Below are 17,075 nucleotides of genomic sequence, written 5' to 3'. Positions count from 1 at the left end.
GGTTAAAATCACTGTCTCTCTCCGTCACATTTCCCCTTGAGTTGGGTGACTTTGGCTATGAGAACCCTGGAAATCCAGCAAAGGGGAATTTTGTAGGAATGAAAGTTCATTCTGATTCAGTGGAGTATAAAGGTGTGGTTTGCAGTTGTTTCTGTGTCTTGTTAAATCATTAGAAAAGTATCAGTAAAAATGACTTCCCATAATATTCTCACCAACTACTACATGGATACCAACACTCGAAAACCAACATAAAACTAATAATATAATGGTTAACAAGTTCTTCAATTCCAAGAGTATTTAAGGTATTGTTTACCCATGCACACACTTCTATCTTGAAATGTTCTGAAATCTTATATAGCTCACATATGAAAGAAACGTGCATGATTTTCTCCAAATCTAATAATGCTAACAATTTTACTAATAACATAGTAATGAAATTAGCACTGAGTGGTTGTGTTACTCAGTGTTTCACTGCTATAATGAAATACCTGAGATAATTAACTCATCAAGAGAAAGGTGATTTTGGTTCACAGTTTTACAGGGCCAGTTTGAAACTGATAGACTCATTGCTTTGGTCCTGAGTGAGCAACAGGACTGTGTATTGGAACAAACCATTCATCTCATAAACCCGGAAGCAAAAGGAGAGACAGGAATAAGCTTTGGTCCCACGATCATTGTTGAGGACACACCCCTAATGACATAGGGATCTTCCACCAGGCCCCTAATCTCAAATATTGTACCACTCCCAAGAGTCCCACCCTGGGGACCAAGCCCTTAACACACAGGCCTTTGCAAGACACTTACCCAAACCACACAACCGAAGCATTTCTAAACTATTAAAAAAAAAAAATCAATTCTCAATCTAACCATGCTAACAGGATTATCTTTCTATTCTTGGTACAGAAAACATTATAATATTTCATCATATAATGAAGCTGGGGAAGCAAATCAGGGAAAAAGTTCTCATACAGCCATATCTAGTGCAAAAAGATGGATACTTTCCGAGTATTTTGACATCCATGGTACTTATCAACTGAACATTTTTTCAATTTGCTTTGATATATTTTTATTCCAGATAAACCTTTTCACACCAAATTTCAATGCAGTCTTTGTCTTAAAAGGGCTCCTTAAATTACCTAAGTTTTACACTCTACTAAACTTGGATCTTCCCCCAGGCAGAGGTGAACATTCAAACACCCTGATCATGGGATTTCTTGGGCAAAGAACTTGTGGGTCCCCAAAAGTTTTAGTTACCTGGTGCCAGTGAAGCCAAAGGTCTTCTGAGAGTCTACCCTACTTAGGGTATCTTGTATGGCAGAAACTTTATTGTTCTCAGCCTTTCAATAAGTCCTAAATGATAAAGCAGGCTGATCCCAGTGGTGCCCCCAGATCCACACCAGACAGGAAGCTCCAGCACCTCCTCCCCACATGCTCTGGACCAGGCCTTCATCTCTGTGTTGATTCCACCACCAGAACATGAAACAGGAGAAGGAGTTTTAATTGGCTCCTCAGTCTCTTGGATCAGCAAGGACAAACACAGCCCTGTCTTGCCTGATTGTGAGTTGAGATAGAACTTGTCACATTCCTTTTTGTCAAGCTGCATGGAAAATTAAGCAGAGGCAATCAGTGGAGGAAACTCCGTGTCTCTGGTTAACCAAGACCACAGCAGTCGCGATGGATTCAGAGCTTCTGCTGAGGGTCCCTTTTCCTCCTTTAAAAAAAAAAAAAAAAAAAAAAAAAAAAAAAAAAAAGTGAAGCTACCTGGCATGGTTTCAACTCTCTCCAGCTGGATTCTCGGTACACACCTGGTTTCCCTCATCAAGTCTTCTCCGGAGGACTTGGCGTTTAGATTTTTGTCAGCGTTGTCTACAGAAAGTTGCCATGGAGGAGCCCAGCTGTCATGGCTAGGCTTGCCAAGGGAGATTTTCTGTGGAGGGTCTGAGATCAAAGCAGCATCTTGTTTTGCGAGTTTGGAGTGGGAGGGAGGAGGGCAGCTTCCCGGTGTGCAGGCTCAGCTGCAGAGGTCTGAGACACTTTCCCAGGTGAGAATGGGCACACCTTCCCCTGCAATCTCAGCTCCAGGTCAGAAGGCAGCTTCTCTAACCACCAGGGGAATTTTAACTGAGCTAATCCCAGGATGAGACTTTTTGAAATGCTAAATATGCAGTACAATGTCATCTCACTTTGATTTATATACATGTCAGAAATATTACCATGTCCAAGCAATAATGAAGGAAACAGGTTAAAGGTCACATAGCCAATAGATGGCAAGTCTTGAAATCTAGGTCCTAAGAAACTGCAATACTGTGGGATAAAATCACTCCAAATTTCCTAACACTAAAGGGGAGAGAGTTCAAACACTCAAGCTGAAGAAGTCTTAAAATTTCTGGAAGAGACCAAACTGTTTTGTCAACCAGCTGTGCTCTGTACTTCAGATACTTCCAATTTGGGCCTATTTTTTAAAGCATCAAGGTTTTAGCTAACAGTCAAATGTGCAAAGAAATAGTGAAGTGTTTTATGTTAACAAAATTATTTCCTATGAGTTACACCATGTAAATCTCTGCAATACTCTGAAGTGGTGATGTTATATTACACATTTTATAAAGAAACCGAGGACCTTGACAAGGCACAGAGACTTCCTCAAGACAAGAGTAAACTGCTGTCAGAGCTCAGGCTCAGTTCCTAACTCTGTGCTGTGGTCACCAGCGTACCAGGCAACATACACTATTCTTCCTGTTAATATTATGGTTCAAAGTCATTGCAAACAGGGAGACAGAAACAAATAAATGGTGATTTCAAATGAAGTTAGCTTATCCCCTAAAGGGAAGGTGGAGGAGAATCATTTGATTGTACAAAGAGTAAATAGCCACATTTTCTAGAAGTTTCTGTAGTCGGTCTAATACTTACAATTGAGTATTCAGACTTAATACTGTGGAGTCTATTACCAAATGTCCCTTCTTCGTGTAAGCATGGTTATGGGGGGTGAAAGAATGAGAATATGGGGGTGGGAGGTAAGTCTATGGCTAGTGACTACCCAGCCACTCTAAAGGAACCAGAAGATGAAGGGAGAGCTAGCCACAAGGTAAGGGATGAAGAGTTCATCTGAGACAACTGAGTTTTCAGATATTCCAGCCAAGCTGAGAGATGAACACAAGCAGAAATAAAGGCTGGTAGAACAAAGATGAGAGGTCAAGCAGGAGGCATGCAGATGGGAGGGGAGGTGTTGCTTGGTAAATTCAAAAGAAATCTGCCAGATGCTGCTCAGTTTGGACTCTGGAATCTCTTTCCTGAGCGGGCTCCCTGGGCCTGAGCTGAGAGCACGGCCACGCCGGGGCAGACACAGGCAACTGACCACTCCCACATCTTAGTCTCTCTCCTGTGTGGTAAGGTCTCTCCTTTGGAGAAGTTTCCAAGTCTGGGGCTGCAAGTCGGCATAGCTGGGTTCTAGACTCACCACTGACAACCTACATGACTTCTCAAAGCTGATACGTTGGTAGCTTTTTTGTAAAAAAAATGAGAAGAAATATTCATCAATGTTACCGAACTCAGAGAAGGATGGGAGGGTAATATTAAACTATAAAAATTATTATAGTTCAGCCAAGTCACATCAGATACGTTTCCATAGTGTTCGAGGATAGTAATAACAAAACTGTGCTAACACTAACACTGACTCTCCGTGTTATTGGAACCTCATATTGGTGAGCTGTTTAGATTATCCCTCAAAACTCCCTCTGGGGTAAGTACTATTATTGTCCAAATTTGCAGAGGAAATGAAAACACAGAGATGTGAAATAACTCGTCCAAAGTCGTGCAGCAAGCGACAGCCTGCACCCAGGGAATCTGGCCTCAGAACTTGTTCTAAACCACTATGTGATATTTCCTCTTGCAGAAGAATAAAAGAAGCCAATATCCCATGTTCACAGAATCTGCACAGGAACAGACATACCTAACTGTGGGTAAAACCAAAATGGAAAAATCGAGATTTACAAGGCAGATAAATGAGGCAGGGGCCAAGGCAGATGCCAAGACCAAAGAATTAAAAAAGAAAACAAACTCCACAAAGAACTTGTTTTATAAAAAAAAGTCATTAGCAAATTTTTTAATACATACAAAGGTTCATCTTAAAAGAAAGAGTTAATACCTTTTTAGCTACTTTATTCTCAGTTTCCATTGATAACAAAAATAAAGTGAAATCTTGAGATGAGATGACATGGCCTGTGCCATAGGATTGAATTGTGCCTCTTTACATCCACACTTGGTGTGGTTTCCTCCCGTGATGTGCTCTACATTTGATATGTGGCTTGTTTTCACAATACAAGTAGGACTTGCAAAATACTTGTACATGGGGACTTGAGCTCCCAGAGTACTCCTCTGTCAGGATATGGCTTATGTAGCCTGCTGGAGATGTATAGCTCAGCCAACAATCAGTAACCACCTCCAGACACATAGGTGAAGCCATCTTGGCCCATCCAGCTCCAGCCAAGCCTCAGGCAACTGTGGCCACCTGAGCAACCCAAGGTAAGACCAGCAGAAGAGCTGATGTCTGGCCAATGAATGCACCCACAGAACCATAAACAAATAAAGTATTTATTGTTTTAAGCCACAGTGTTTTGGGATGGACTATCAGGCAGCAAAAGCTAACTAAGACAGCCTATATCCAAGACATTTCACAGGGCAGCAACAGGAATACAGAACTTGGTAATTATTTTAGCATCATGGCATTTTCATAGAAAGGCAGGAGAAAGAGAGGGTTCACAAGATGGAGTTTATTACCGGTCAGTATTAGGCTGATAGGACAATAGGTACTATTGCCTGCTTTTATTTACCTCTCATTCAGTGACTTCTAGATCAAGTAGATTTATTTGGAAGCTAATCTTCATGATCAGATTAGTACAATGAGGAAGTAAAAGAGAAAGACGTCATGTTGCACCCCAACAGAGCCAACCCATACCTTCTACACCTACAAATAATAAAGTTCACTTTAACACCACTGAGACATAGGTGGTCAGGTTTACAGCTCCACAGTGCCTGTGCTTTACCCTTTCTTGGCCATTAGCACTGTTGCCTTCTAAGCATTACCCATGTTTATAGATAAAAAAGTTGAGCTGTGGAGTAGGGAATGGACTCAACCAAAGGCAAAGACAATTTCTCAGTGCTCTGGATCCAAGAGGCCTACTCAGCTCTGTTGTTAGTGATATTGACAGAAAAAAAAAATCATCCAACCCAACTTATTTCTTTAAAAAATAAGGAACAAGGGCTCTCAGATGACTTATCCATGGTTGCACAGCTAAACATGAGTAAGCTGATGCAGGAACCCAATCCACGAATTCTAATATTGTACAATGACTTGGGACACAGGACGTGAGCACTGGAGCCCAAGTGAGGAATTAAATTCCAGTCTAATAGTCCTTTTGTCCTTGACTAGTTTGAGAATAGTGCCTAACTTTTACCTATGACGCTAGAAAACCACAGGGTACACTGACTACATGTCTTCAGTGTCTAGGAAACTTGGTGAATCAAAGACAGAAGAGGAAAAAAATCCACAAAAATTCCATTATGACACAGGCTGTGAATTTGCTTATAAGCCTTCATCTTCTATTTTTATTCAAGGGTCCATTTTTAATGGCCACAAGAGGCATAATTATAAGGTCTGAATGCCCCAAAATTTATTTGTTGAAACACTAAATCTTTCAGAAGTTATTAGATCATAAGGGTGGGGCCCACATGATGGAATTAGTGCCATAAGAAACATTAGAGAACTCTTTCTACCATGTGAATATACAACATGAAAAAGCCATCACCAAGAACCCAACTGTGCTGGCCCTTGAACTCAGACCACCATCTTGCAGACTAAGAAGAATATGTTTCCCAGTCTGTGGCTTTCTGTCATATAGCAAGAGTTAACCAATACAATATAGAATACAGGCAATATTAATTTATGGCTTGAAGTATAAATAATGACAAAAAACTGTTAAAATCATTCTTAAATATACATTATACGTTATAATTTAATGTATATATAAACATATACATTAAATTTAACAGGTATATCTGCTTTATCTATCATCTAGGAGAACATGTCCTGGTTCCCTTTCCATTTCTAATATATGGGTGTGAAAAAATGATTAATCACGCCACATCCGAAGTGTTCCAGCAATGACAAAGCAACTGGACCTCAAGCCTGAACCACACAATGGAATGGAAGGCACTTTGGCTGCCCCCACCGGTGGGACTCAGGCTGGGGTCTCTGACCTTATTCACTGCAGTAGGACTACACTCTCCTCTTCCCCTGGGTAAGTGGCAGAGAAACCACACCCTTCTCCTAGGCTTGCTAAGAATGCAAACTACAATACTTCAAGCACGCAGCATGCTGATGCCTAACAAGGGTGCAGTAATGAAAGCTAAAGAGGATGATTCATTCGTGCATCCTACAAAGTTGCACGTACCTGTGCCCTGTGTGCTGTGCCAGGCCATGTGTGTACAAAGGATTGAGAGCAACCCCTGCCTCACAGAACTGGCCTTCTAGAGCTTGGCAATCCACACCTAACCATGCAAGAGTCCTGGGCTGACTCCACTCCTGCGACAGAATCCAGTGTCCCCGGCTGGCCAAGCTCTCATCTACTTATGGGAAGCTGTAGCCTAGCTTGGTTCCACTGGTCCGCTGCTCCGCAGCCTTCGCGCTTCTGCACTCCAGCTCTCTCCTGTGCCTCCTTCCAGAAACCTCCAGGAAGGCCAAGCTCTCTTAGCGGCAGGCATTACCCCTTTCTTCCCACCAGAGGTCACCCTCCCACACAAGCCCAAGAAAACAGGCCCGGCTTTGCCTCCCCGGTAGCAGTGACATTATTTTCTTTCTCTATTTTTATCTATTAAAAAGATTTCTTTCAGCCATAACTTAGATCTCTACACTAAAATGGAGCAACAGGAAGATATAATGGTGCATTTCATTTATGAATGACCTATAATAAATTACTCTGAAGTGTCCCAAGTGCCAGAAGACAGAACGCTTTGTCTGCCCACGGCCTGTATTTCACATACTTTAATTTAGCTGACACATAAAACTCATTTGACGTTTTGCAGGTATTTGTGTGGGGCGGGGTGGGGGTGGCAGGAGGGGACACTGCGGGGTTGAGCAGGGAGTGGGGGCTGCAGGGAAGGGGGGAACGATGAGCCAAGGAAAGGATATTTGGTTCTTGTTGAGGGTTAAGGTGTGGAGCTGGGGTAACCCTGGCAACGTGAGGTCGTCCCCGAGCAAATTGTTGTCCAAGATGAGTTCCTCCAGGCTCCCGAAAGCGCTCAGTCCTTCCAGTGACCTGCAGTGACAAAAGCAACAGGAAAAATGATCCTGCACTAAATCAGGGAGGCCATTATGAGCCGAAATAAATATTTTAACCTTCCCTTTCAGGACTGGGAATAGTTTGGGCTTGGTGCCTGTCAGCAAAGTGAATGACAAGAATTAGTAGCGGGAGCCGGGGGTGGGGGGCGGCGGGGGAGAAGGGGCCTCTGGCACTCACCGCATCCTTCACGCATTGCCAACATGAAGGATGAGGGTCACTTAGTGAGTAGCCAGGATCCAAAACAAAGGGCTTCAGATACGGCCTGCAGGATAAATTTGTCAATGTCTTGTGCCTTCAGGCACCCAGCCTCTGCTGACCCTAACCTCCATTCCCAAGATAAATAACTCTGTCACACTTCACCTTCATTCCCTGGACACAAATTTAAGTTGTCATCCATCATTCCTGCCTAGAAATATCATACCCCTCTTACAATAATAAATATAACTTCAAGTATCATTTCTTAGCCGTTCTCCTCTGTACGGTCGGAGGGGAAACAGCCAGGAAAGCTTCTTTTCTCTCCTTTCACATCCTGGGACTTTTTTCTTTCACTCACTCTGTCTTTCTTCTTCTTCTTTTTTTTCTTTAATAATCACTTAATTTCCCTCTGCCCTGTGTCTCTGTGGCTGCCCAACAGGCAAGGCATGTGCAGGATTACATAATCACCCCAGCCAGCGAGAGAGCTTGCTTCTTTCCCTTTCATTATTTCTTTTTATTTGTTTTTAGTTTTCTTTTAAGAGGGGAAGACAGTGGGGAGAATGTCGGCTTCAAAGCTCCTGGCCTGAAGTTACTGTTTTAATTTATGGAACGTAGATTTCTCACTTTAGGCTTGAAAAGGAAAAAAAAAAGCCTATAGAATGTAGCAATGTAGATGTTGAGACAGTAAATAAGAAAGGCATTGGAGAGGATTAAGTACCCAGCTTAGGGGAAAAAAATACATCAGAAAAGGGGGGAAATGGTGTTGTTTATACACATAGCTGGAAGTTAACACTCAGGCTCTCACGAGACAGAAACACAGGGCCGTGGTGCACAATGGCTTGCCCAGGCACACACAGACATTAATTAAAGCAAGCTGCCTGGTCCGGGGACGTGCACAAACACACTCACTCCCAGCTCATTCACCTGCCAGGCTCACGAGATGTGCTGAGCTTGCACAGGCCGACAGCTGAGCTACGACATTACTGGAGGGAGGGAAGGCTCGCGTGGGCTCCCTGGCTATTCTACAGAATGTGACAAATCAAGAAGATGTCTCCAGCACTCTTTAGTCATTTAATAGGAACACCTCCATTGCGGTACCGTGTGCTTGCGTGTGCAATATGTGTATGGTGGGGGGCTTCGGCACTGGAGTTTCCCGAGGCACCTAGAGCTGCTGGTGGGACCCCTCCCAATAGGCCTGCATGGGAGGGAGCCTGCACCTGCGAGGTGTAAATTGCAGTGGGAGTGGTTAAGTCTGCAGATTCCCTGGGCCCACAGCCCTGCCCACCTGCCAATTTCTGCAGACTTTAGGACAGCCCCACACAGGACGCAGCTTCTCAGCACGCCTGCTCCACAGCCACCACTGCCTGGCCCCAGTGCAAGAGCCTCGCTGTCCATATTCTGGATGAAGGCTGATGATATTTCACCTGCCCCTTGTCGCCTCCCTTTGCTGCTTCTTCACAGTTCTGGGAAGCCTTAACACAACTTACACACATCTAGGCAGCGCAGTGTGGGCCTTTCCCTCTGCTCTACCATCTTGTAGTGTGAACTGGGGCACCCTGACACCGATCTGTGATCCTCCCAGTTGGCAGGGTCTCAGAGACTCAGAGGACCAACCAATTGCAAGCCAGTGCTGGTTTTTCCTTTGCCTCCCTCCTTGCCTTTATCAACTACCCTATGCTGCCTCTCTATCCCCTGCCCCTGATCTTGGGGATATGTGGAGGATGCAGGGGGTGGTCACATTCTCCTCCAATCCCTTCCACTGTGGGGGGTCAATGAATGGTGCTCACTAACCAAAAACATTTCTCAGGCCCAGGCCCCTTGGCCACAAGGGGAGCGGCGGCGCCTCCCTCCCATCGGGCAGCCTTATGGGCAGCTAATAAGTCCTTTGTGCACAAACATCAGCTGGGCTCTGGTCACAGGCAGCATCCAAATACACATTGTTCCCAAGTTATGTTATGCAAATATTATACTTTTATCATGAGACATGGCGAACAGTTGGCAACTGGCAAGCAGAAGAAACCTCCCTTTCAAGAGTGCTTCAGGGAGGCAACACACACAGTGACACAGTATGAAGAGGGACAAAATCAGGCACGACAGTGCACAGCCCACTGAGCCAACTGCTCCTTTCTGCAGGGCAGGCTCTGGGGCAGAGCTGCACAGCAGAAGGAGACCTCCAAAAGGAGTAAAGGAAACCCACCTTGAGTCCTGGCACCTGCGTGGTTTTGCTATGTAATGTTATTAACTGCTCAGTAAAAAGAGAATCGTGTTTCATAGGGCAGGGCTGCTAATCAACAGACCTCTGCTTTCATGCTATCAATGCAGGATGTCACCAGCTCAGTGCATAGCTAAGGGATGGAGGGGGAGAGGAGGCAGGAAACAGTCCACGGTGAAGGGGAGGACAGAAATGGAAATGATCCATAGGGTTCAGATGGCATGGAGGGGCCCATAAACATGCACCTGGAAGACGGCTTTGTATTTCACTTAAAATTATTTTTGTCTTCCAGGAAGAAATAGGAGAAAGACATTATTTGCAACAATCTGGGAGTTCATATCCCTATATACCAGATGCCTGCAATAGATAGGTGCTGTTAAACATAAGGAAAGGCAGAAAAGACTTTCAAGACGCACGGAGGTCGCCAGTGTTTAACCAGGCTGCAGTGGTAGCTGGCAGGGAAGACAGGACAGGCAGCATTACAAATTCTCTGCTGTAACCTTGTGCATGGATGGTAAAATGCACCCCAAAATCAGAGTCTTGCTGAAAGGGGTGACTGTCACCAAAGGTTTGTTTACCAGCTTCCCTGGCAGGGTTCATGGTGCTGGGGTGGGGGTCTGGACAGCTGCAGGGGACAGGCAAGGCTGCACCCACTGCTGGGGGAAGCCAGCTGGAGGAGCCATCAAGAGCAGGAAGGGACCCAGTGGGGACACTCGGTGGCAGCGGCTGGCTTGCTTGGAATCCTCATCAGCACAGTGCAGCTCCTCGCAGGCGCCTGCCTGCCTCCCACTCTGCCAGTCAGAGCTGCTGTGATCTCACCCACAGGTACCATCTCGGTCACCTCCTTCGCAGGGCTCTGCCTGGGCTCCCCTAGGAGCTGCAGCGGCTGCCGAGAGAGCCACAGTGCCTCTCCAAAGTCACATCAAAATGACAAACCATCACAATGCATTCGGCTCCAGTGGATTCAAACAGAGAGAACTTTTAAGTTTCCACTGTAATTAACCCTATCCTCGTTAAGATAATTATGATCAAGCTTCCTGTCACAGTTAATATCCCAGCATCGTTGCCTGTGGCTCACACTCTGCCCTCATTAGCTTATGAAAACAGTGACACTAAACAGGCTGCCACAGCCCTGCCCTGTGAGGTCAGTGGCAGGGAGTCCTCATGAAGGTGACATGGGCAGGGTCGTGGGCCCCACAGGAACATCTGGTGCTCGTGGGTGGGCACAGACTCAGCTTTCTTCATCCCCCCCACCCCAAAACTAGCTACTCACAGGACAAGAGCCAGGACCTAGGTGGGGTGATAGGTTTGGAGCAGGGAGCATCTAATCTTCAGTCTCCCTTGTGCCAGCACATTGTGGCCCAGAAGCCACCAGAGGTCCCTCCCAGAACCTAGGCAATCTGTGGCATATGGGCTGAGTCAGAACTAGATCCCACCTCCTTCCATTCCTGCCTACATCAGCCGTGACACCATATCCAAGTATGGTGGGAAGCAAGTAAGCGGTGGGGACAGCAAGTCACAGACCCTGTGAAAGAATCATCTCTTCCTTTGGAACCATATTCAGCCTTGGGTAAGGACCAAAAACCAGGTATTCTCAAACCAAACAAGAAAACCAGCTCTTCATTAAGACCTTATCTTTCTCCCTCTACTCTATCCATCTGAAGAGTCATGCATATATTCAAGGAAGCCATGGAGATTCTAGGAGCACCTCATTCACATGTCTGATGCCTACCACCTTGGCTATTGCCCTGTCATGCAAAGGCTGGTGCTGTCTCTTTAGATGATGTGTCTCTGTGACAGCCACACACCCAGAGAGCTGTGGGGGGTGTGAAAGACCAAGGACTTGTCTCCTACTGCCAACCACTCAGCAGGAGCCGGGGAAAGTCTGAAGGAAAAGCAGCCAAGAAAAATCTGAGGACAGAGCACAGGCTCAGGGCCTGACTGGTGGCCAGGAGCGAATCTCTATCCTTGCCTTCTTTCAGAGCCCAGACATCTCCTGCCTTTCCCCGGATGCATTTTTGAGAACAGGAAGAGTGACGTCAGAGGGCCTATACCTGGATCCCCACATAATGGTGAAAATATCTAAATTACTGCCTTAGCAGTTGATAAATGACTACAGCTCTGAGCACCCTTCCCTATGACCTGACCACTCCTGGCAGGTCCCCAGCACCACCCACTACCAAACTTAACCATCAGGCCACCAGGGACACTGCACTGGCCAGCATCCATTCAGAGTGGTTGGGGGTGGCAGTTCAATAGTTTAAATCTCGACTCTGAGAACAGAAAGAGTCATTTGCTCCAGGCTACTCCCATGCCTGGCAAATGGCAGGCTGTAGAGGAATATCTGAAGATTAAACTCCAAGCCCTGATAGAATGTGCAAGGACAGGGTGGTAACACAAAGCTAACGGGTACGGACTGGGAAGAAAAAAGAGGATCAGCATGCTGGGGGTGTGGCTGCTCCTGTCCCAGTAAATGGCCCAGGGGCACCACAGACAATTGGACATACTCTGTTGCTTTGGTTTCATGGAGGTACCCTTTCCTTATAAAACTCTTCATATACTGCTTGGGTGGTTAATATATATATATATATATATATATATATATATATAGTTATAGTTATAGTTATAGTTATATAGTTATAACTATATAGTATCTATATAGTTATATAGATACACGAATGCAATAGTGCATTACATACATACAATATGCATACAATAATGTACACATTACAATACATAGACTGGCTCTATTTTCCTGCCATACAGGTCCTACATTTATATATGCTTATAAATCAAGTAGTCCCCACTGTTAGTATATGAACAGGAAGTAGAAATGTCTAGAAGCAATGCATGAAGGTGGACAGGCTGTGGCTATATTACTGGCACCAAGAAGTGGTATAACATGCAGGGTCAAAGTCACCTCTTAAGCCTCCCATCACGATGGTTCTTAACTCTGAGTGGCAGAAAATAAAATTCAATAGAGTTATGAAAGATCTGAACCTAAAACCAGTCAAAAAACCCAAAGTTGTTAACTATGCCTAAGCCTTCATGTACCACAACTAAGAATACTAAGAAGTCTTTCCAATACAATTGTACAGAATGACTAAGAAGATAAAAGCCCAGAAATTTGCAATTGAAGTATCTGTCATTGAAAAGGAAAGGAAGATATTAGATTCTCCAACTTTTGGATTGGTGAGCTTATAAATTTACCTATATGAAATTCTAGTCCAATTATTCCTCTGAGGGGCTTATGTGTACATGCCTAGGAAAATGTAAATAATATTTCTAATCATGTTAACCTTTTTACTTTTGCTACCAGGAAGCTAGCAACTAAACTGTAACCCAAGTTTAAAAAGGTAATGTCTCATGGTTTGCATATCTGCTTTCTAGCTTTAACTTTTAAGGTTTGTATTTTTTTCCATACACTTGATATTTTATTTAATTATTTTCTATTTTACTAATTCTAATAAGCTAGTCCAAGCTCCCTATGGAATTAGATGGGATATATATCAACATAATATTGCATAGATTCTCCAAAGGCAGTGTGTATGTATTAAGAGCAAGTTGGGGAGAACAGATATTAACAGAGATATTTGGGAATAGAAAAGATACAAATTGTATACAGATTCAACAGTGGCTTTGAATAAAATTCTAACGATATTTTTGTGATAGGAAGGCAAAAAGTAGGCTGGAAAGTGACATTAGGTAAAGTCAAAAATTAACTGCTTCAAAATGTACCTGAAAAATACTCAGTGACCCAAACTGTTCTGCCGCAAGTTGTCAGAATTTTGCTTTTTGCTAGTGGCATTAAGGGTACGTTTGTCACATGTATAAAAGTTAAGGTCCTAATGGCATATTAGGAAAGACACATTAAGATCCCAAACAAAGCTAGGCACGATGGCAATCCCAGCACTAGAGAGACTGAGGCAGGAGGACTGCCACGAGTTTAAGGCTAACCTGGGCTACACAGTGGGTTCAAGACCAGCCTGAACAATAGTGAGACCCTGTCTCAAAAAGATGAAAAATAAATTTTAAAACAGATCCCAAACAATTCTATTAGAACCAATCACTGTATCATCCCACTAAGATGAACTTTGTATACAGTGGGTAATAGAAAGACCCAAATATAAAGTTAAACAAACCAAAAAAAAAACTGACTTTAAAATCAATAGGCAAATTGAAATCAGGAAAGTATTTGCAACTACTCCAACAATCTATAGTTTAACAACCTTAATATGGAAAGAGCTTTTGTTAACCATTAAGGACAAAGCTGAATTCCCAATGAAAAAGAACAAAATACTTGAACAAAAAATTGAAAATACTAGAACAAGGAAATTGGTTAATAGTTGAAAAATGGGAGAAGTTCTCAGTCTCACTGGGAATCTAGAATATTCCAATTAAATCAGATATTCTATTGTTTTCTTAAAGCATAAGATGGTTTTGCCAAAAGTTCAAGGAAATAACAATACAAGACTAATGGGAGAACAAAGTTGTTATGATCTTTCTGAGTGGCAGTTTACAGTGACAGTTTTGAAAATGACCATGTTTTCATCCATAATTCTAATTCTAATAATTTACTGAGTAAATACCAAAGATGTGCATGGTTTAAGTACAAGTAGGTTGCCCACAGCATTAGTTAAAATAACAGTGTAGACAATCCTAAACATTCAACAATGGAGGAATGATTAAATAAAGCCCACCTATCTGTGTAATGAAAACCACACAGCAACTAAAAATATGATAGAGAGACACTTAATGACCCAATAGAATTTGGTGGTATATATTTAAATACCTGAAATCAACTACAGTACACTATGGTACAACATCTCACGCATGGAAACTGGAAGTCATTCCAAGGCTCTCCGCCCCATTCACCGCACAAAATTTAGTGTGTCTTATATTTTTCTGGGCATTTTCCTGTTGATGGTTAAGAATTATCAACATTACCTTAGCTGCTTCTAGTTTATAAATCATTGTTAATATTCTATCGTGTAGACAGGGACTTTATAAGCATTCTGTAACATGGGATGGGATGGGGTGGAGTGAGGCTGTACCTTGCTATGCAGTTCAGGCTGGCCTTGAACTCACTAGATATTCTAGGATGGCCTTGAACTTGTGGCAATCCTCCTGCCTCAGCATCCCTCGTGCTGAGATTACAGGCAATGTTCCAGGGCATACTTATATATTTACATGCCTCTATCTGTGCCTCTTGGGTATTTATTAACCCTTAGGCAATATTTTATTTTTTTACAGTTTTATGTGCTAACTAGTTCATTTTGAACAAGCACTTTAAAATCAGGAAAAACGCTAGGAAATACTATTATCAAAGAAAACAAGACGACTCCCCATGTACACAACGCAGGAGCCTTAGATAAAGAACAGTGTGTATGTGAATGCATGTGTGTGGGCACGTGTGTGTGCATGTGTGTGTATATGTGTGTAGGGGCTCAGCGTCAACACCCAGTGGGGAGACAACTCCCACAGATGCTATAATCCTAGTCCATCACCTAATCCATTACAACTCCACCAGCCTCCAACTCCAAAAACTCCCCTGGAGCTTAGTTATTCAAAAGGCCATCAGCATTCATAAACTTACACACAGGTAGGTTCCCTACAGCATTAGTTAAAGTAACAATGTGGACAAGCCTAAACAGGTTTGCTGCTCCCACAGAGAACACCCGGGAGGCAAAGAGGGGGTGACATTGTGATTAAATCAGTCAGTGTTGCTCAACGAGGAGCACAGAAGACTCAGGGGCATCAGCGGACTACATCTAGCTACGCATGGTGGCACAGCCCCGTAATCCCAGCTCTCTAGAAGGCTGAGGCAGAAGACTACACTTCTGAGACCATGCTGGGCAATGCAGGGAGGTCCTGTGTGAAAATGAAGATTCAAAAGTGACTGGAAATGTGCAAAAATAAAAACATAAAATAAATACAGTAAAAGTCTACAGGGTTCTAAAAGGCAGAAGCAAAACCAAGTAGGAGAAAATGATGTGTGTGGGGAGGAGATGTCCTGTAAATACAGAGGAGCCGCTCACCCGAGGATTGAACTGCCTGTGTGTCATTGCACATATTTGATCAGAGAGATGAGTCATTGAGAGTGTTCAGAGGTTTCCAAACAAAGATCAGATTCATGGACCTCTAACATTCTACCCAGACGCTGTGGACCCTGTCACAGGGCCCCTCAGGGGTCAGCCTTGTGGGAAGAGGGTAGCAAAGTCCTGGCTCTGCCATTCTCCATGGCACTGAATGCTGTACCTTATTCTTATCAGAGATAAAGTAGCTTCTCTGAAAGTATCCATAGTGATCTAGTGGCATCCAGAACCTTGGGACCTGTCATACAGTTTTCTCATTATGCTCTGCTACTTCTAAGTAATTCCTTGTTGTGGTCCAGACGTGGCAAGTCACTATGGCCACAACCTCCATTCAAACATTATACGTAACTTTGTAAATGTAATCATTGTGTGAGCTCAGTGAGAATCATGAACCTGGATGGTTTTTCACAGTCTTTTTGCTATCCAGCCTATACTTTCTGATTGTCCTTGAATGAGCCCTGGAAGAATTAGTTCTTGCAGAGTTTTTCATGTGACCCTCGTAAGGTGAAGTGCACGTTAGCTGGAGTGGATTGAGATTTTCAGCTAATGTGGTTGTAAGTGTCATTTCTTTACTCATTTACAAAAATGTGCCTGAAGTTTATAAATTGCCATTATCGAGGCCTGAGTCTTTGTCCAGGACTTTGGGATTTTCTGGGGCTACAGAGACAATCATGGACCAGTCCTCTTTTCTAAGTATGGACTGAGAAGCTGTTACCAGATAAGACAGGATCCTAAGTAAGGCTGGAGTGAGGAAGTGCCACTCTGAGGAGGAGGGTGAGCAAGTAGAGGGGTCATGGGCTTGAACTAAATCTCAACTGAATTCTCATCTTTTGAGCAGCTACTTAAACTCACTCTGCATCTGGTGTTAAGAAAACATAGAAGGAGAGAAAATTCAATCCTGGCACTCAAAAGCGCGATCATGCACCCCACTTCCATCATGGTGGGTACGCAGCAAGCACTACTTCTAGGGGAGCAGAAACTGGAGGTTGGCTCCCAATGAGCGTAGCATCCGTAAAAGACAGAGGCAGGTTAGGCTTAAACTAAGGAGAAACCCATGCAGGACAGCAGGTCGTTAAGTACTGTGGCTAAGATGGGCTCTGAACACCTGCCTCTCCCTCCCTCTGTTGGTCCTGCAGGTCCGTCCTTAAGGACCATGACAGGAACCAGCCACACTCCCAAGGTGCTTCTGCGTCTGCATCTTGTTCCCATCTGTCCCTTTTTCTGCCCTGTCTTCCCCTG

The 17,075-nt window shown here is 43.8% G+C and overlaps 1 protein-coding gene across 3 annotated transcripts in view; it reads right to left on the bottom strand.

Moving 5' to 3' along the window:
• Window positions 1–17,075, bottom strand: part of Lrmda (leucine rich melanocyte differentiation associated) — a 996,798-nt gene that overhangs the window by 438,894 nt on the left and 540,829 nt on the right. For all 3 annotated transcript variants that reach the window (XM_063238708.1, XM_063238709.1, XM_063238710.1), the window contains one exon: window positions 7,179–7,310. In XM_063238708.1, coding sequence (XP_063094778.1) covers window positions 7,179–7,310 — 132 coding nt within the window. The remainder of the gene's footprint in view (window positions 1–7,178; window positions 7,311–17,075) is intronic.

The sequence above is a fragment of the Cavia porcellus genome, unplaced genomic scaffold, assembly GCF_034190915.1.
Source record: "Cavia porcellus strain 051 isolate PalLab524CR breed Dunkin Hartley unplaced genomic scaffold, mCavPor4.1 scaffold_28, whole genome shotgun sequence".
NCBI lineage: Eukaryota > Metazoa > Chordata > Mammalia > Rodentia > Caviidae > Cavia > Cavia porcellus.
This window is presented reverse-complemented; position numbering and strand designations above follow the sequence as displayed.